This window comes from Coloeus monedula (assembly GCF_965178545.1).
Source record: "Coloeus monedula genome assembly, chromosome: 18".
Taxonomy (NCBI): Eukaryota; Metazoa; Chordata; class Aves; order Passeriformes; family Corvidae; genus Coloeus; species Coloeus monedula.
The window spans coordinates 914515-935009 of record NC_138798.1 but is presented as its reverse complement, the minus strand read 5'-3'; the positions used below and the strand labels follow the sequence as shown (position 1 = coordinate 935009).

General features: G+C 43.0%; 1 protein-coding gene across 7 annotated transcripts in view; it reads right to left on the bottom strand.

Annotated features, from left to right (window-relative positions):
- Positions 1-14557, bottom strand: part of RIMBP2 (RIMS binding protein 2) — a gene marked incomplete at both ends in the record, with an annotated part of 37742 nt that extends 23185 nt beyond the window's left edge. For 3 of the 7 annotated variants that reach the window (XM_082293402.1, XM_082293399.1, XM_082293404.1), the window contains 4 exons: positions 1751-1902; positions 6998-7202; positions 11307-11357; positions 14453-14557. In XM_082293402.1, the coding sequence (XP_082149528.1) occupies positions 1751-1902; positions 6998-7202; positions 11307-11357; positions 14453-14554 (510 nt within the window). Of the gene's footprint in view, positions 1-1750; positions 1903-6997; positions 7203-10085; positions 10107-11306; positions 11358-14452 lie in introns of all 7 variants that reach the window. The other 4 variants (XM_082293398.1, XM_082293403.1, XM_082293400.1 and 1 more) reach the window with 3 other exon arrangements.
- Between the last annotated feature and the right edge of the window lie 5938 nt (positions 14558-20495).

The following is a 20495-nucleotide window of genomic DNA, read 5'->3' as shown; positions in this document are numbered from 1 at the left end:
AGCACGCACTGTCCTGCCAGCACTCAGCTCCAGCACCAGGACACTCCCAGCCAGCTCCCAGGGATTCCCCCTGTGCAGCACTGGGGGATCCAGGAAAATCTGCCAGGATTATCACTCTGACACATTTATATGGGCACCTCATCGAGCACACAGCCAGTAATGGTTATTCTAGAAGGCTTTTTAAATAGGAACAACCAGGGCAGTTGCAGGTGTATTTTTTGCAGAGTATCATTTACTTATTTATTTATTCCAGACTTCCCAGCATTATGCTCCATTTTTCACATTTTCTTCAAACACTCTCCCTTGGGTCTGGGTACCTCTAAAAAAGAATGGAGCTTAATTTCTGAGAGCCTGCATAATGTAAGTGTGCATCACATAATGACACTCCAGAAGGCACAAAACGTACAATTCTGCAAAAGAGGGCTTGACATCCTCACTGAGAGATAACTCAAAAATAATGGAAAAGGGGAATTAAATTTGACGTGCGCTTCCTCTGTTCCTTGCTGTTAGTTCTGCTTCCCTAAGTCTCCTTGCTAAGCTGCTTTTTCTGTGGCCTCTTCAGAAAGCGGTGAATGTTTCCACTTTTCAGTAATGCTGCTGCACAAACATACACAAACATTTCCTGTGGGTAATCCTCCAAAACGCCCATGGAATTCCCACTATGCAAGAATCTAACATTTTCTTGAATATCCTCGGGCTTGTGATCCATTTGGAAACATTTTGATTCCACCAACTCTCACAGGTCCAGCAGCAACGAATGTAACATAGGTAGAAAATATGCACACAGTTGCAACTTATTCGCTCCTGTAAAGACTGAGAAAGGGTTTTCTTGAAATGAGAGGTAAAATCTGAAGATCATTTCCTCATGGCTGTCTGCCCATATAAACCGGGCTATTTAACAGAAATTAATAACCTTCTACAAAGTTTACAACATTTGTTCTATGCAGTTTTTATATTCAGCATTTGTCCTAAATATTAAAAATCAACTTGTTATGGCACCTCTGAAAAGCTCTTCTGAGCTTCCCATTGGATTTCTACTGGAATTCTACTGAAGACCAGAAAAGCCTCCTAAGAAAGGAAGAACAGAACCTCTCAAAAGTATGACTGAATACGTGGAGTTGAACAACAGGATGTTTAGTGACAACATCCTGCAAGTTTCACTTCCATTTGCCAGGCTCAGAATCCTCTGGGAGAGGCTGGGGAGGCTGTGAGCAGGTGATGGCTGCCCTGCTGTAGGGGGGAGATTCACACATCATAAAAACCAGGCAGAGAACGAGTCCTGCAGAATGAACCATTTTCCTGCCACAGCATCCCCAGGGCACCACAAGGAACTCCTGTTCCCTTTGCCCAGGCTGTATCAAAGTCACACCTTCTGGGAGACAGAATAAAGCACTAATAAACCTGCCTAACACAGCCCTGCCCCACAGCAGACACAGCCAGAAATGCTGGTTTGCACCTCACCCAGAAGCACCAAAATGCTCTGTGTGCATCACTGGGGGCTGAGATCTTCAGAGAAGCTCGAGTTCCTCACACACCCGATTTTTATCCTGTGTAAGTGGGACATCAACTGCAGCTTCTTTGAAAATATCCCTTAAATTCCCACTGATCACATTCCCAACTTGCCTCAGAAAATGAGAACATTCATGTATTGATTTTTTAAAAGCAGGTGGATCAACCTGCATCAGCCTGCTGGAGCAGAGAAGCCTTGGCCCTAAATCACTTTCTCAGTAAAAAATTCAAAAAGACTCACGTCTGAATCAAATCTGCATCTTGGGGTACCAGATCTTGACTTGGACAGGAATGTAGGTTTGACAGACAGTTGTTCTGGTTTGTCTCCAGATATCTGAAGGGGTCGTATAAACTCTGAAATCACACAGCGACTTCCAGAAGGACTCTCATGACCTGGCAGCGAACAAAACACACACGAGAATAAGGAATGGTTCTCGAGCAGAAACACTGCCAGTACACAGCAGAAGGTTGTTTTCCTCTCCTGCTAAAAATCATTCAAGAAGAAGATTGTGGTGGGTAGACTGCAGAGCACAGAAGCAGCGCAGCCTCCCAGTTCCCAGACTTTTGGTAAATTGCTTAAGTCAACAATACAAAACAAACCATAATGCAGAAAGTGAAGGCATTTTAATTCCAAGAATTCAAAAGTAAAATTTCCCCCAGTGGAAAAAAGCCCACCTTGGTTCTGAGCACCCTGATATGTTTGGGGGAGTTATGAGACACCCTGTGTAACACACCCAGCACTAAAGCTGCCGTTAGAACCTTTCTTTCTTTTGGGGACTCTGTCATATACTGGCAAGCAGAATGGAGTCATACATGTGCCTTCTAAAAAAGAGACTGAAATGCTAATGATTGAAGTGGCAGGATATTCACGTTGAAATGAAGTTGTTTGACTCTTGGCAGGCAGGAAGTGCCACGAGCACCTGCTGCATATTCCATAAGAGCTCCTCACTGACGCCAGCACTAAACCACGTAATTTGGTCCCAGTGCCATCTCTCCAGTTTCTAAAATGTGGAAACTAAGGCTGTTCACAAGGAAAAATCTCTGAAAATCCTTTTGGAATCTTTTTATTGTGCTGTTTTGAAATTGAAACAGTTTAGAAGAAAGAAAAAGACAGATTATACTGCTCGTTGAACAGCCTAAGGAGGCTGAACACTCTTATCTCCTCCTGACTCGGGTAAAAACCAGAGGTGAGACAAGTAAAAAGAGCAAAGTCATCAAGGTTCCAAGAAAGACTAATAAAGCTTGGTACAAAACACTTGTATATTTTTTTCCTTTTACTGTCAGTTTAGTCCCCAAAGCACATGAAAGCAGGAATTGTAAACTGAGCTGAATTTTACCTGCAGCATGAGCAGGAGTTATAGCAGAGCCCAGTGTGCTGCTGACACCTCCAGATATGCAGAGTGCGTTCTGCCTCTCATTAACACAATGAGCCTGTGCTCTAATTTCTCAGACCCTGATTATGTGTAGGTTCAGCATTTCCTCTCCCGTTCTGCCACAAGTCTGGACAGCAACGTTTTGCTACTGAATTGCAAGATTCCCAGTCCACGTCACCAGGAATTATCAGTGGAACCTCTTTATTCATATTGCAGAGGAGAATAAGCTCCAAGAGTATCATCAGAGGGTTTTTCTGGTGTGCTCATTAGTCCAATATGATTAATTTTCTCTGCATCACTGTAATTTACAGCAGGACAGCTTAGCCCATTGACAGCAGGGAAATATACAACTCACCATACAAAAGATTAATTACAACCAGCCCCACTTAGAGCAGTCCCCAGACTGGAAAAGGGCACATTTTTTATTCTTGGAACCTTTCTCACATATATAACAGAAAAGTCCTCCCCATTCAGGAACCTTTAGCCAATTCAGCTCCTTCTGTTTGCTGTTAATGTGTTTGCCATATCAGGCTGTCAGCACCAAGCTATAAATAATCGGGCCAACTGTGATTATTCATTGAAAGGAAGCTGCTGTTTGGTCTCAGACCTCCTGCACTCTCCAGGCTTTGTTTTTAAATTACTGGCACGAGGTACAAGATGTGGAGGAAGGTTCTAGGGCAATGCAGCCCTTGCTTTGCAGACATACAGGATAATAACTAGCACTGGAACACACATTGTCAGGAACCCCAGGAATATCAGGATGCTGGAAGATATGGATCTGTCTGATTTTTTTCACTTGGAAAATAAGGTACATAAAATTTACCTTGAGTCCTTAACACAACGGAGAAAACTGTGGTGTAGCTGTGACTGCATGAAGGGCCTGGGCACAGCTCTGGCCCCAGACAGTGCTGGTAACCCCACACAGCCCCCACAGACACCTCACTGTCCTGCAGAGGGACTGAACACCCAACAGCAACAGCCAGAAACTGGGAAGAACAGATTTCCATGTCAGCCCTGTCAAAGAACTTCAGCAGTGAGCTCTGTGTACTCTGGAGAGGAGCCTTTAGTAAAGGTTATGAGACAAATATTATATGTAAATTCATGTGGATTCTATGTATGTAGAGCCACAGCTGGGTTAAAAAAATAAACACAAGCATCATCAAGCAATGCCTTTGCAAAATTGAGATTCAGAGTGCAGGAAGCACATTCCTCCTGAGTATCTGTAATCTCCTGGCCATTTCTGCAGAGGATGTCTGCTCCTGCAGGTTGTGAATACAGGAATGCAGGAAAAAAGGCTGCATTTAAAAACTGGCCTAAGTTTGCCTCCAAAAAAAGAAACTGATTGAGCCTGGTTCTGGTGTTCATCCAAGGAAATTACATGGATGGCCCTGGGCTTGAACAGCAGAATGTGAAGGAATCAGACCTACAGACTGTTTTAAAGCTTGTTAACTGGAAACCTACAAAAAAGAAAACAAACAAAAAAACCCAATAAAGCACCTTTCCTTTTATGTTTTCCCTCTGGAAAAAAAGGGAGTTAAAAATAAAATATACAACAGGGCAGCTCATAAGAACACACAGCAGCATGTAGAAATGTCTTTTTTTCTCTTTAAATACTAGAGAAGAACCTTATAAAGCCACAGGGGTCTTGTCCATGAAGTCTTTTTAAATCCATATATGCTCAAAATGGTTTTTATTTTCCCATGACTGGGAAATATTTGTTAAGAAAGTCTGAAAAATACCCTATCAACGAAAAAGGAAGAGCACCAGACCTAATTTAAACGTTTCAGGAGAATTGGATCTGTCCCTGTGTGCATTACAATTGGACTTTCCATTTTATTTACTGCAATTGCTGATTCCATATGGACTACCTAAATTATCTAGAAAGACCATTTAAATGAGCCTCTTAACTGATGAATAATAAATCTTAAGGCTTCTGTATCTGATTGTGACATTATTGTATGTTTAAAGTGAACTTTTCATGCTCTAATCCATCCTGGCTGGGTTTATTTCATTTCCTGATACATCCAAACATCACCAATTAATGCAAAGCAGCTGGCCATTAACTGATCTCATTTCCATCATTTGCTTTGCTCTGAAAGCTGTCCCTGTGTTCCCTCTTGTGTTCTTTCTTCCTCACACATAATAAAAATAATTACACTTGTGGTTTGAAGAACTTGCTGTACTCTACCATCGTTATTGAGAAAGGGTTGGTTTCAATAATTAGAAATCCTGCCCACTTGCTCAAACATGACTTTATTGTTATCAGTGCATTCATACTGAGGATGAATGTTGGCCAAGCACTTCTGATGTTTAGACACAAGTGCTGCAGGCCCTGAATTCTAAGTGCCATAAAAATCAGTAGGTTTTGAGAAAAGGTTTAGAAAGAAAGGCCCTTAAATGCCTTGGGTACAGACCTGGCTGTGTTTGCTGTGGTTTTACTCAAGGGTTACTTGGGAGATTTCAGTTTGAAGTTTTCAAAAAGGTTTTTCCATTAGCATTAGAGGAATAAATATGAATTAGTTTGGAGAGTTTGACTGAGTACCTTAAAATGTTTAGCTGATTTTCATTTTTCATTAGATCAATTGCAGTGATACAGGCTGGACCTTCACTTCTGCCTGAAGGACAGTTCAATACCTAATTACCTTTCCTTTTAAATTAATTGTTGCTTTGAAAATCCTGTCCTTAGAGACATGAGGGGATAATGCTGGCAGTATTAAGGAAATTTCTACTAAACTCTTATGACTATCAGGAAATGCCTTCGTAATTCCCCATTTCGTGTACTTTAGTATCCACTCAGGAGAGGCTCGCAGCTCCAGAAAAGCCCAAGCACTAACAGGGAGCACGGTGGGCACAGCTGCCAGCAGCTCCAGTTCCGTGTTCAGGGAGCCAAGGCACACGAAGCAGAGCCACTGAGCTCAGCTGAGCTGAGCTGAGAGAAGGATGTCACCTCGGCACCTTCTGCCTCGGCTTCACATCGAGTTTAGCACCCTTCACTGACAGCGACTGCTCGTCTGCAGCAGCAGGGAAATCGTTTCTGATTTCCAGGCCCCTGTGCCCCAGAGTTGTTCTAGAAGCTTAGGAAAAAAAGTCAAGACCATTTGATTTTTCCAGTTCCTTTTCATACTTATTTTCAAGCAATTTTGGGGGAATCCGTAAGTTAGGAGAATGACCTGACAACTGTTCCTCTGCAGGACAACTGAAGCCATTCCAGCCTGGGTGACACTGACCACACTCCCCACACGGAATAACACACAACCTAAAGTGTCATTTACATGGAAGTTGTTTTTAAGAGTCCCCAGGTAACCTCTTGCTTTGATCTCTGTAATTTTCCAATGAATAATGGATCGTTTACAAAGCTCTGCACTTAGGAGAGCCGTTGCCTCTGGCAACAGGAGATGACCTGGTGAAAGTTCAGCACAGATCTTGGATAAACACATACTGTTGACTGTGCTGGGGACTGTAAGTGTAAGAACATCAATACAGATGCAAATGAATTTTTTTTTTTTACTTTATGTTCTCCATTTCTTTTGAAACTATTTTTTGCTTTTTAAAACATTTTACTTTCAAATTTTTAAGGAGAAGTGCATGATTTCTGTTAAACAAATGAAACTGAGCCCAAACAATTTTCATGTCTGTCAAAACACTCCATTCAGTTTCCCCATGTTCTACTCCATTTATTTAGATGATTTTTTAATGTAATGGCCAATGCAGTGTGTGGGGTCTCCGTGCTTTCTTTCCCCATTAACTCTTCCTTCAACAAGACAGCAGACCTACTCCTGCCCCGAAACAGGGAAGGGTTTACAACAAAGCCTGGATATTCAGACAGCCATTCTTCTCACAGCAGAGGTACACTTTCACATGAGGAATACGTAATTTTAATGCTGAACAGGTTTCTCATCACTACACTCAACAACACTTAGAGAGAATTTTGCTCACAGCAGTGCCCAGGTAAGACTGGAACAAGCTCAGCGAAGGCTTAAGAGATACTCTGAAATTCAAACAAGTCACCAAACAGAAACAGGAGCAGATTCTCTCTTCCACGCGTGCAGCGAACTCTCTGTACATCACAGACCTGCACCAGGGCAGCACCGGCACCAATAACTGCTGGTCCTTACCTTTGCCTATAGAAGTGGCTATTCCATTCATTAACTGGGACAGGGATTTGCCAGGAGAACCAGAGAGATCCGAGGGTGCCAAGGAGCTGCTGCTCAGGAGGTCGATCTTGCCCGCCTGCTGCCGGAACCTCTCCAGCTCCCTGGACAGGAGGTTAAACTGCTCGCTCTGCGTCCGGCATTTCTCCTCCAGCTCCCGGACCTTGGCCTGCACAACCAACACAGGCACGCCGTGAGAGCACAGCAGGGCTGCCTGCAGCACGTTCTCTGGGGTACCAGGAAGCCAGGACAGGCAAAGGATTTGGGATAACCAGGCCCACAGCCTCCCTCTGAATCCTCGCCCACACTTAGACCCCGACCCGCGGGCAGCCCTGCAGTACTGAGGCGATTTCGCCTTTCATCGCCAGTCTCCAAAGGGGAAATTCCTCATCGTGGATTTTGGCAGCGCTAAAAAACCACTGCCAAGAACACCTGCAAAAAGATGCCACAGTTTTGTGACTTCTTCACACATCTGAATGTCAGTTTTGTGCGCTTTTCCAACCTTCTCTAATAATCAGGTGTATTTCTGGGGTTTGCCCATCTTCTGCTATTAAGCTGAAGCCTCCTAAGTTGCTCCATTAACATCTGTGTATTAAAATCCCAGCAAGAGCAAGAAAACCCCCAGTGACTCCTGCAGAATTTGGGCCCAGCCACTGGCTGAACTGCCCTTAAAAACAATGCTGCTCACTGTAAAGCCAAACCACAGCAGGCACCAACCAAGAAGAGGCTTTTGTAAGGGTGGGAGAAGTACCAAAATATAACATTTTTGTTTGAATTTTGAGGCATCAGGCTTTAACCAAATGGAAGCTAAAAGATAAGCTTCAGCTGGGAGCTGGGAATCTGCCTACGTACGGCTCATGAACCCCTGGTGTGAGAAGATGGATGAGGTGATGTCCAAGACATTCCCCAGCTGAAAGCAGTGACAAAGGGCATGGGGAACTCCGGGGGCGTTCTACAGGTTTTACTCCAAACATACAAAGAGTAGTGAAGACCCCACAGCATGAAACCCCCTTTTACCCAGATCTGCACATTCACTGTACCAGCTAAATTAAGGATATAATAATGTATCCCACTCCGGCCCTTTATGATGAACAAACACCACCTTCCTTCATTAAAAACCTCTCTTGTGCTTAGTTAAACAACTGTACTAACAAAGGAAGTCTGGATATTAATTAAATTCATTCAACTGAACTAACAATTTCAGTTTCTTTAAAGAAAAATAACATTCTTGGTTCATATAAGAAAAACTGCACATTTTTTATATCAAGAAAACAACATGTATTACATACCACCTGTAGAAAGACCCTAGCTAAAGGAAAATACTTACAGTACCCAGAAGAACCCAAACATCCAAATTTTCTACTACACAATGTGGTACTTTGTTCCTTTTCTAGTAACACATACTTTTTGAAAGTTGGAATGAATTTTGAAGATACAATTTCTTTGCATTCATAACACACAAATGAATTTATTTCTGCAAAAGAAATCTCAGGGTGTTCACCTGATCGATTATGAAACAAGACACGGTAAGAATCACACATTGTGGGAGTTTTACACGAACATGAAATGCTTGGGGTTTTTGTCTTTCATCTTTTCACTGCGGTTTCGAGCAAATGAAATGTCTGACTTTGCTACTTGTTAATTTGCTGCATGAAAATGGCATCTATGGACAGTGTCAAAGGACAAATTAAACAAACATTAAGCAAAGAAAGAAGTAAACTGCTTTGGGTTTTTTGGTCCCCACTTTCCAATGAAAAGTTAAAGGATGAGCTATTCAGCTCTCTAAGAATATTTACTGACCTTTCCACATGCAGTTATGGAAACTCTAGCACCACATAAAAAATAAAAGCATCACAATCCTGACCTCAACAGGAAGCTAAGGCTGCCTTAAAAATATTTTTGAAGAAGTATTAATATTATTATTTGTTAACTTAAAAATTATTTGTATTTTGGTAACTTCCTTCTTTGTCTTTTCTTCTGAGCATGTAGAAATTTCAAGTTTTTCTCTCACAACCATACGAAGCCTGGAATAAAAATGCCTTTACTGCTTTATTTTTAGCAGGGTGGTGAGTAAGACGTGAGCACGAAGCTGGTACTTTATAAAGAAAATCTGCCATAAGATCCACGACTGAGCTTCCAGGAGGCATCCCCATGCTCATCCCTGTTCCCTACCCCAGGCATGTGCTCGCTTTGTCAGCCAGCCAGAGTCACCTCACTGGAGAAAATCTACAAATCTGTGTCAGGCCCTGCAGAGCCAGACGAGCTCACAGCCTCAGCATTCCGAGTTTTTATCCTGTGCCGTGGCTCCTGCCGTACACCCTGCCCTGGGAAGGTGGCACAGAGGTGTCCCAGATCTCTCTAGAGCTGCGGCTGCCTACAGCAGACATTCCTGCTCGGAGCAGACTGAGTGTCTGTCACCTGGGAGCTGCCAAGCTCCTCACACAGCGCCCAGCGCTGCTTCTAAAATTCAAACGGCTTCTGGAATGCAAAATGAAGCAGACTTCATCCATTGCAAGACAGACACTGTGCACACAGGACAGGTAAGATGATGAGCAACTTTCCAGGTGGACAGGTTTGAATTCAGAGCAGTAATCAGCATGTTCTGCTGTGCAGCTATTATCTCACAGTTTAACTGTTTGCAGAGCAGCAATGGCTTTCCCTGGGTGGCTCCAATCAGCCTCAGGTGAAAGTATCACATGGAACAGTCTCTGTATCAGCAAAGAAACAATCTGAATTCAGACAAAATCCACACAGTCAGAAAGTTACAATCTCGAGTGAATTACCAAACCATTCCTACTGGGCATGCTCGTAAGGAAGTGGATTTGAAAACCAGGATCAGAGCTCTCATTAAATCATGCCAAGATCAATTTCCTGTAGAAAAAGTATTCTGATTTTGATGATTTGGTATGAGGCCAATAAATGCAAAGCATGCTTGCATAACAATGGTTCTAGCACGCATCCCATGCAAGGTGAGGCAGGGCTATCGTACTCATTTTCAAGGGAAAAGTGCAGGATTCAGGACAGGGAAAGGAGAATTTATGCCCTAAAATACCTGCATGCTGTCCAAGGTGTTCTGGATGAAGTGCAAAGCAATAAATCCCAAACAAGACACAGTAAACAAAGAGATGTGAAATAAACAAAGAAATAAAAACAGTTTTGAATACTTTTTTTTACATTTCAAAGCAAAGTACATTAGAACAGTTACACGTGTAAAAACATGCATTAACACAAACCACGCTAGAGAAATCAGCACTGCTGCTGATCTGAAACTGCAAAAGGCACATTAAATAAAAGGCTAAAAAATAATGTGCTTGTGGCAATAAAAAGCAAAAGCTTTGGAAACTTGTTGGGGTTATGCAAATCAGAGGCTGCAGACAAATCAGCTCCATAAGAATTGTGCTCAGCTTGAGGGGGGTGAATAATCTCTTGCCTGACTTTCTACCAGGCATTAAATAATAATTTCACCTTATAGACTGGAAGCTAAAACAAACTTTATATATATGATGATAATGAAAGCCTGTAACTGAAACACATTCTGTGGGAATATTAACTTTCATAGATATTAACAAACAAATGCTTTAATTTTACTTTTTTTTTAAAGTTTGTCAAAGCACCAGGGAAAAACCACCTTTCACCAAGGCATAGCCAGCAAGTACACACACAGAAACACTGTGGGAAGGGAAAAAGACTGGAAATTACCTTGAGATAAAAGCAGATTTCTAAAAGAAATATTGACAATGCACTTGCTATTATCAACCCGTATTTTTGCACATCCTTCAGGACACGTACATTAACACTTAATAATCTTTTAATGCCTTTTCCTCTGGCAGAAAAATGAAGTACTCTCTCTCTAGCACAGCCTTTGAAGGTTTTTTGAAGTATCTCAATTCTTTCATTAGGTTTACAATTTCTGGCTCTTTAACATGTTGCTTTATGTTTATTAGACAGTATTTAATTAGGAACCCTGGGTAACTGACCAGTATTTGCTGCTATATTTCCAGCCTGATAAATCAAAATTCTCATAATTAATCACTCCCTTTAACAGTATTTTACAAAAAATGGAACCAAAAGAGAAACATACATCACTTCCAACAGCTCAGCTTAATGCACTCCTAACTGAATTATAAATCTTAAAGGATGCAATTACATCAGAAGAGAAAAAAAACGTCATTTGCCTACATACTCCTTGAAATGTGCAACAGTGACGATGCTGTAAAAGTTATCCCACTCAGAAGGGGCCCTGAACAAGCCAAGGTAACCCAGAGGATCTTACCTCTAGCAACTGAACTGCTCCCTCATGTTCCTTCTTAGCTTCAACCTGAGCCTTGTTTTCATGGAAAAGGAAAAAGGGAAGAAGAGGGGAAAGGAGGAAGAAGGAAATTTCATTAGTCATGCCACATACAATATGCTGTAAGCACATAAAGCAGCACACTTATCCTCACATCCAGAGCCAGCTTCCATCTCGCAGGGGCGGCTGTGCCAGCACTGCTCCGGCACTCCGGCTCCAAGCCTGGAAATCACTGCTTGTTTCAGGAGGCCAAATCCCAGCCAGGCTGCAGAGCAGTGGCGTTTGCTGGACCAACAAAACGTGTTCAACACGCTGCAACATCACCTCAGAACTCCCCGAAACCCTCTAAATGCAGTTTGTTATTTGTTGGGGGGTTCGTGGTGCAGAAACCTCCCAGAGCGGCTGGGAGAAAGTTATACAAAAATTAAGCTCATTCTTTTAATGAAGCAACAGCATTTATCACCAAGGAAAACAGCTCACAAAACAAGGCAACCACAAGACAGGCTGTTTGAAAAGAGGAGTGCAACATTTATGGTCCAATCAACTGAGTCAAAGACAAAAAGAGGGAATCAACAAGGGCAGAAAAGTGTATTGTATGTAGCTTAGAAATTCAGTTGCCAAATTTTGGTTGGGAAAAGTCTAAACCTTAAAACCAAATAAACAGCACTCATTAACTTTGGGTTACCCTCACTTTACTTTCATTTACATTTGTCTCCTTTATTGAAGCTGGCCCAAGACCAGCACAAATGTTGTTAACCATTGTGTCATTCTGCACGTTCCTCCCCAGAGAAAAGTCTTAAACCTCTCCTGTTTAGCGGAGGACAACACCCCACAGCCTTTCTAACTGAATGTGCCACACAGTCCCAGGATGGACACAGGTGCAGCTTTGTTTAACTTCATTTCCCCCACTGCTCAGGGCTGCCCTACTCCGTTACTGCCTTCAGCAGGAGCTGGGTCAGGCTAGAAGTCCCCAAAAGCACAGACCCAAACCCACAAACCAAACCCACAGACCCTGAGTGCCCTCCCTGTCCTGCAGGGTGACAGAGCCCCCCTGCCCCCACAGCTCAGCCCCATTCCTGCCTGCACCACAGTAATAACTCTCACTGCAAGCAGGGGATAAAACACTGGCTCCACGAGCACCAGCAAACGTGACAGCAGGTAATAGAAAGCCTTGAGTCATCCATCATGACAAGTTTAATAAAACCTCCCCAGAGTGTGAGTTCTGGATAAATGATAACAGAACCTGCATCAATAGCTATCTCTCTTAGACATCAAACTGCCTTGTATTAAGGTTTTCTCACAGAAAAAGACCATCTGATCCCTCGTTAACACAAAACCTCGATGGACAATATTATGTTCTTCCTTTTAGGCTGAAAAATCTGATCAGTCTGTACATATATGAAAAAGAGAATGAACTCTTATTTATATCAAAACGTGCCAGCAAATGCACCGGGCTGTAGCAGTGACTGGCTCTGCTCTGAACTGCACATTTTGGTGGTTCATCAGCACCTGTACAACAGCACCAAGATGTGCTGTGAAAGCCATCCTGCTACTGCCCAGACCTTCTACTTCCCTTTGGAAACACTTTTTAAGTAAAGATGACTCTAATAAAAAAACAAAAGGGGAGAAAGAATTTAACAAGCACGTACTCGGTCCATTGGGAGGCCAGCTCTGGATGAAATGTGAGCCAGCAGCTCCTGGTTAAAGCTGGCAGTGATGTGTTATAGTTCCTTAGATAACATATTTATTTAAAGTATTCATCTGCTGAGCTTGTTGCACTGGGTGAAACAGCAAGTGCAACACAGCCTGGGCTGTGCTCGGTGTCTGTCACTCTGCAGCTCAGCACCAGGGTACAGCAGGAAGAGTGGCACAGAGATTTGTCTCCTGCTGCCAGTCCAAAGGAGGATTTATTAGAAGAATGTAACAAAAATTAGCAACAAATGCTGTATCTTTCTTTGATTTCTTTCCTTTGCCAGGAAATTTAAGTCCAAAATTTATGAGGCCGCTCTAATAATAACAGCTGAATATAACTAGAAATGGCATTTTGCAGTGTGCCTAAGTACATTTATTGAGGAAGACTAAAAGAAAATTAACTGGAAGATTTCATTTGGTCAACTACAGCTTTCTATTTCAAGCAACTATATTAGATACATCTTTTATTCTGCTGAGAAGGTCCCTCTGTGCAAATTCTCTACCAAATTATCATTAGCAGCATTATTTCTGTGTTTTCATCTAGTCCAGCAATTGGAAAAGTCAACATTAGCACTGAGACAATTGCTGCTTTAAGTGACTTTGGCAAGACTGAAACTCAACATCATGTTTTTTGTACTGCAATGAATACTGAGAAATTGCATTGTGGAAAAAAAGAAGCCTCAAAGTGATTTGTGAATTAGAGAATGACCTTGGAAATGAGGTATTTAAGCAACTGTTTCATTTCTGTGGTGGGCTGACGCTGGCTGGACACCAAAGCCCTGCCAAGCAAACTCGACGCATTCTTGAAAAGGAAGATCAACTGTGATGTGTCAGTACCTTGACGAGACTCTCTTTAATCTAATTTACAGGAGAAAGGGAGCAAGAACTGCATGTCTGGCAGAGGAAGCCAAAGAAATCCCAACAAAACACTGATATGTCAGTGAGAATGTTAACAGCACGCTGGAAATGGTAGAGACCTCGCACTTCCATTACCAAGAAATTAAGACCGGATTCCTCTGTGACATTTAAGAAATGCACAAGTATTACCAAGCCAAATATAGAGGGAAGCAATGGAAATACAAAGGAAATCCATGAGACTGTGTCCCTCTTATCCCTTTTGGGCAACAGAAAAACTCAGATACAGTGGAGTCAGGTTAATGCTCACTAGCATGAACATTTATAAATCCTTTAGCACAGCCAACAGCCCCTTGTTACAGCACAGCAGCCATGGAACAATCCAGGGCAGGGACCAGCCTGGCAGCTGGGTGGGAATTCCTTCAAGAATTCCTTCTCACCAGGAGATCCATCCCACGCCGTTTTCTCTGTCCACGCAACTCTGGTCCCACCTGCCCCTGTCCCCACCTGCCCCTGTCCCCACCTGCCCCTGTCCCCATGTACCTCCTGCAGCAGCTCCATCTCCTGCCCCTGGCCCCACATACCTTCTGCAGCAGCTCAATCTCCTGCTGTTTGGCGTTGAGAACAGCCAAGGCTTGCTCATGCTCCAACTCCAGCTGTTGCCGCCGTTCAGCAGCCTCTCGCATATGCTGTGCCAGGGGAGAAGGAGAACTGTCAGGGCACTGTAACAATCCCAGCTGCAGCCACACGAGCTGCCACGGCCAGGGAGGCACATGTCCCCTCCACAGAAACCTCCCCGGCACCCCTGAGAGGCAGGAGGGGAACCAGGTTGGGTTTGGACTTGGCCAGGACTTAGAGGCGGCTCTGCCAAAGCCAAACTCAGGCATCTGCACATGAACCCCTCACAGGACCCACGGCTCTGACACTGCCACGGATGTGGCCTTGGGGATGCACAGGTGAGCAGGACCCATCTCTCCCAGCAGGCACACGCTTTCATGGGCCTTTGTGCTTAAAAACTAAAGCGTGGAAAAAAATTACCTTGACAAGTCCCTCAGTGCCTCTTTATCCAGGACAGGCTGCTGTGATTTGTTTTGCAAATGCTGACCCAAAAGAAACAGCTTACCTTTGCTGATCTCTGCCTATTATCTACAGAAAATTAGACAGAACAAAACTAACACAGGTGGATTTGGACAAAAGGGACTATACAGTGCTCAAAAACAACTTCTAAAGTATATTTGATGCTAATGGCTCAAAGCAATATGAGAAAGGTTCCTGGGAAGAGCACAAGCTGAACGATGTCAAGATACCCTTTGCAGATAGAAATCTTTTTCATTATAGGTTAATATCATTCCCCCAGCATCACTGTAGCTTTCAAACACCCTCTTAATAAACAGGAGTTAAGAAAGATTTCTTTCTAGACTCTGATCTCTTCCCTGGTGAAACAGGTATTAAAGATTTTTATTTTCCAAATTACATACTATTCCCAAAATAGTCTCAGAGCAGAGGCACAATGTCTTATCTGTGGCACCGAGTTATTACACACAAACCTATTAGAAATCAGCACTTGGAAACACAAATGCATGACTAAAACTGACAAGAGCAGCCCAAAATATCTCTTACTGTGTACAAGAGAAAATTTTATCAGCGTATTTCTACCCTGTAATGAGCTGTTATTACCTGCTCCACACTACCCACAGCACAGAGGGACAGCTAGGGAGGCTGACATTGCTCAGCCTGGATATGTTTGCAAAAGAAGCAGAAATTTCTCCACGTGGCCTCTGCTTGGGATTTATTTACTTTTTCTTTGAGCAAAAACAACAACAAGAAGATTTCCCACTTTGTAAGTTTTGACCCTCAACTGTGGCTTGTTTTCTAGGAGTTTTGTGAGGATTTAATGTTTTGCCTGTAGGCGTTTCTTCACTGCACTGTACAAAAGTTCACGGGTAATACCTGCTCTCAGTGTTTTATAATGACCAAGAAGAGTGGCTCTGATTCTCTTCTTACCTGCATGAACAGCACCCATTTTACCAACCAGTCTTCCTCATGATTTGAATTAGCATGAAGCTGCATTTACTGAGCTCAGCAGCTTCCATCAAATCTCATGTAAAACTGGACATGGATGGAGCATCAGCACATTTCTTATATTCAACAAATGGTGAGACAGTCAATTTTCACACCTTTAATTAAACCCTTTAATTATCAGGAAAAAAAAAGCTCTCTCTCAAGATTTAGTATCTGAATTGGTACAGCATATTTTGAGCTCTTCCTATTTTACAAAAGCTCCTGCAGAACATTTCTAGTCCTTTGAAAAGATCAATAAATAATTAATACTGTGAACATAGAGTGAATCTATAAAATGTAATGAAGAAACAGATTGTGATCCATGATCTGTGATCTTCCCCAGCTTTCAATTCCTGTGGTTCCTAAAATATCTATTTAACGATCTGGAGTGTGCAGATTTTAAGGTCAGAAAAGACCAGTTGGTCACCAGTGTTAACCTGAAAGCACCCCTCAGCCATTTCAGCACTGTCATGATCTACTGAAAGCAGCAAGGATCTCCTCACTCAGCATCTGCCCCTCCCTGGCACAACAATCACACCTCCCCCAAACCAGGGCAATTCCCCTCCTCACACACTGGCCTCAAACTGGTTCTCTGCAGGTCTGAGCTCTGCCCCTCTCTGCACATCAGCTGCTGCCCCTGCTGCTCTGGAGCCTGGGCAGGGCAGGGGGATGCAGGGAGCACCCAGGGAACAGCAGGAGAAGCTCTGAGCTGCTGGATTCCTCCAGGCCTGGCTCCCACAATGAGCACACAGCCATGGCCTGTGTAGGAGGTGACAATGACAATCCACTTGGCTGTACCATCACTGTCCTTAGAGTCAGGCAGCTTAGACCTTTCTAACATGTAAATTTGCACTTCCCTTTTGCAGCCTTTCTAGGGGTCCTAACAATGCTGTTCCAACATCAGAAGGCAAACAGAGCATAGAAAAAATACAGCAGGGACTCCCTACATCAATACAATTGTCAAATAATGCTGTGTCCTTCAGAGAAAGTGTGAAGAAGTCACCTCGTCAGGGGATCTTTCAGACCACAGGCATGAATCCTGCTGAGCAGCACAGAAGGGACAGGGGACATCCTGCATTTATCAGTTTTCTTTCCCACTACAGAGCTAGAGTGCTGTGAGTACAAACTGCTGAAAGAGCACTTCAGAGCCTGCTCAAATGGTTCTTGTTTCCTCTGCTTCCTCACGGGCACCAGGGGGTTGGACAATGGGCAGCCCACCCTGGCTCCAGCTGCTGCAGGGCGTACCTGCAGCTGCAGGCCACGCACAGAGCCCCGTTCTGCCCGTGGCAGGGACTGCACAGCTCCAAACGTGTGCTGGGGGATGCCAGAACAGACCCACACGGCTCTCAAGGAGCCCAGCCTTGCTCCCAGAGCAGAACTCATCCACAGTGCTGAATGGGAGCAGATTCAATTCTCACCCAAGCACTCTCATCAAAAGCCTTGGCATCTGTGCTCGCAGATGGGTGAGCACCAGCACGGGGATGAATGGGAAACGCTGCCTGCACACAGCAGAAAATCAGAACCCTTCTGCACGAGAGGCACTGTGAACAGCTTCAGAAGTTAGCTAATTCAGCAGTTCTTCATCTTCCCTTTTCTGCTTTGTTGATACATCCTGAATTTCTCAAAAGAGAAACTGAACTTCTTTTTACACAGGGAAACTAGGCTAAATATTTCTCAAAACTTTTTTCCAATGGGCTGGAAAGCTGCAAGCCATTTCTCCAAACTACTAATTTCCCGAGCATATGAGGACACACATGAAATGCACGATGAACTGCATCTGCTTGGGCAGGGCTTGGTGCTAAAAAGGAGCTGTAGGGCTCCAAGCCTGTTCAAGGTACTCTGCCAGCTCACAAGGGTTCTGCTCAGGGCACAAGAGCACTGAACATGAAAAGCCAGGATCTCTGTATCCACCAGAGTACTTTTGTTTCAGTGAAGGAAAATTTTTGAGTTCTTAAGCAGAGAGATGTACAGAATGTAGGGGCTACAGTAATATTTTGTAGCCAGTTAGACTGGCAGACACAGCTCTCTAAAGTAAAATACCTTGGCAGTTTGCTCATACTCTCATCCTCTCTTTCTCATTTTGACTTAAATAACTCTATAGTGAAAACCTACATGTAATTACTTATTAAGTGTCAGATAAAGGTCTCTAAATACGTCTCTGTGCTGGTTTAAGGTCCCTTGTCAGTAGCTGGTGCACTGCATTCCATACATTTGATCAGAGCTGAGAGGGGCATTCAGTCCCTGGGTTTGCAGAGCCCTCCCTGGCTGAGATCAGGAACAATGAACGAGCAATGGAAGTACTGGATTGCTGGAATTTAGGATTTCATACACACCTTTAGGACCTGCTCTAAGTTCTCCAGCTTGGCTTGGAGCTGGTGTTTTCCCCTTACAGCCAAATCTCGTTCTTTGGTCACTCTGAGAAGGCTTTCTCGAAGATGGTCATAGTCTGATTTTACCTAGAAAAAATAAAATGAGGTTATTGCCCAAACTGCTAATGAATGAAGGCAAAACTACACCTGACACAAATATTCCTGCATGTTACAACAAAGAAAGCAAAAAGTTCAAAGGAAATAGGAAAAAAGCACAAAAGCCCAGGGGGGAATGTTCACTGAGGAAGCTGTGTGTGTCTCATACACAGAGAACATTTTCTCTCAGCAAGGACTACAGTCTAGCAACCAAACTGGAGCCATGCATAAGTCCTGTCAATTTACATAAATACACTATATCATGCACAAAATGAATGACAATCAAAACATTTCTAAAGTCTCTGGATCTCAGGGGCCTCAGAGCTGGGTGTGCTACATAAAGAGGCAGAGATCTAACATATATATATATATATATATAATACAGCTCAAATTTACATTTCTTCTGTGCTCTTTTTAGAGTAAACTGACTTCAGAATAAACTCAAATACACATGATCAGCCTGTGTTAACACTTGAAATCATTGTACCTACAATTCAGAAATAAGTATTCTTCTGCAACAAACCCCTTGCTCTCCCATAAAGCCTTTGTATATGGAAGGTATTTAAAGGATCAGATACTCATGAAGTAAGATTTGTTTCATGATTTAACTCACTTGGTCCTATGTTAACCAGTTCAGTATGATCAAGTCTTTTTATACAGGATTTTGTGAATCATCAGTGATAGTGACCACTTCAGAAAACAAGAAAATATATTGAATTACTTTAGCCTGACATGGAAAAGTTTTTTCTTTAATTCATCAGCTGAAAATGTCATTTCTTAGCCCTTTATGAGTTTGAGACCTGTATTGATGCATAGCAGGATTATTACAGCTTGTATCAGATCAGAAACTGCATTTTTTACATCAAGAAAAAAATCAAGCAGGAATGAACACCTGGGTAAGGAAAACCCCAACATGATTTTCACATACTGCTCCCACTTTTCTGCAGTGTTTACAGGAGGGAAGAAAGCAGTAATGTTTCCAGTGAGCAGCGTTCCAAGCAGCATCTGCTTTCCTTTGTCACTGGAGCACAAACAAGGCTGGCAGGTTCCTGCCCAGGGAAAGGCAAACCAGCCCAATGCTCAGGATTCAGTCTTGGGCTGCTCCTGGTTCCTTCTGACTCCACTTCAGGAACTGACAAGTTCCTTCCTTCTTCCCCCCCAGTTTAATTACTGTGGGGGTTTTTTATTTGTTTGTTGTTGTTTTCATTTTTTTTTTTTTTCCTTTTAAAGAGCAAATTAAGCAATCTCAGACATGGATATCTCTCCTGGCCGTTTTCTAATGCAATGTTTTGAAAGCTGATTCAGCCCTTTTATTTGCCTTCTGGCTCCAGTTTGTTAACTTGCAAATTTTGCCATGGACCAAACAATCTAAATGGTTGCAGCCAGCCCTTGCATTCAGCTCTGCAGAAAGGCTCTTTGGTGTGCAGTGGACTAGAAAAAAAGAGAGGAAAATGGAACAAATCATGTTTTCCACAAGAACTGATGCAATTATTGTCAACCTCAGGATTTTTTTTTCTGTGCGCAGATTTTTCTTTTCCTCTCAGTTCTTTCTAACGAAGGAAGCTGTTAAACAATGGATTTTCAGAATCTATTAACTCCTGCATCCTTTGTGTTGTATTGCATTGCTCAGATCAGTCAGTGTATATTGTTGAGGAATAATGGGGTGGAAAAAGGAAACAGTGAGGTATCAGCATCAATGATGCAATCCTGTTGTTGTCTGGGATTCTCAGTTCATTTCCTGGGGATTAATGAAGTGCAATATTTTGAACAAGTTATGAGAAGAGGTTATTTTTGTCAGACTTTAGTCTTCCCTGTCTCCAAAACAATTCCTACCAACTGAGCACCTCTGCAAAGAACTTCTAAAATTCACTAGTCGTCTTATTCCAAGTATTTTTGGGAGCTAGGGAGCAGGGTACCCTTCTGCTCTGAGCTTTTCCCTGCTGGCAGGGAAGGGGCTCTCAGAACAAACAGCTCTCATCAGGCTGCTGATGTAATTTTGGAAAGGGATGGATTAGAGATAGGTAGAACTGCAGATGTTTTAAGCACCTCAGGATCTTTCACTTAGGATCTCAACGTGCCCACCTGAATTAGTCAAATCTTA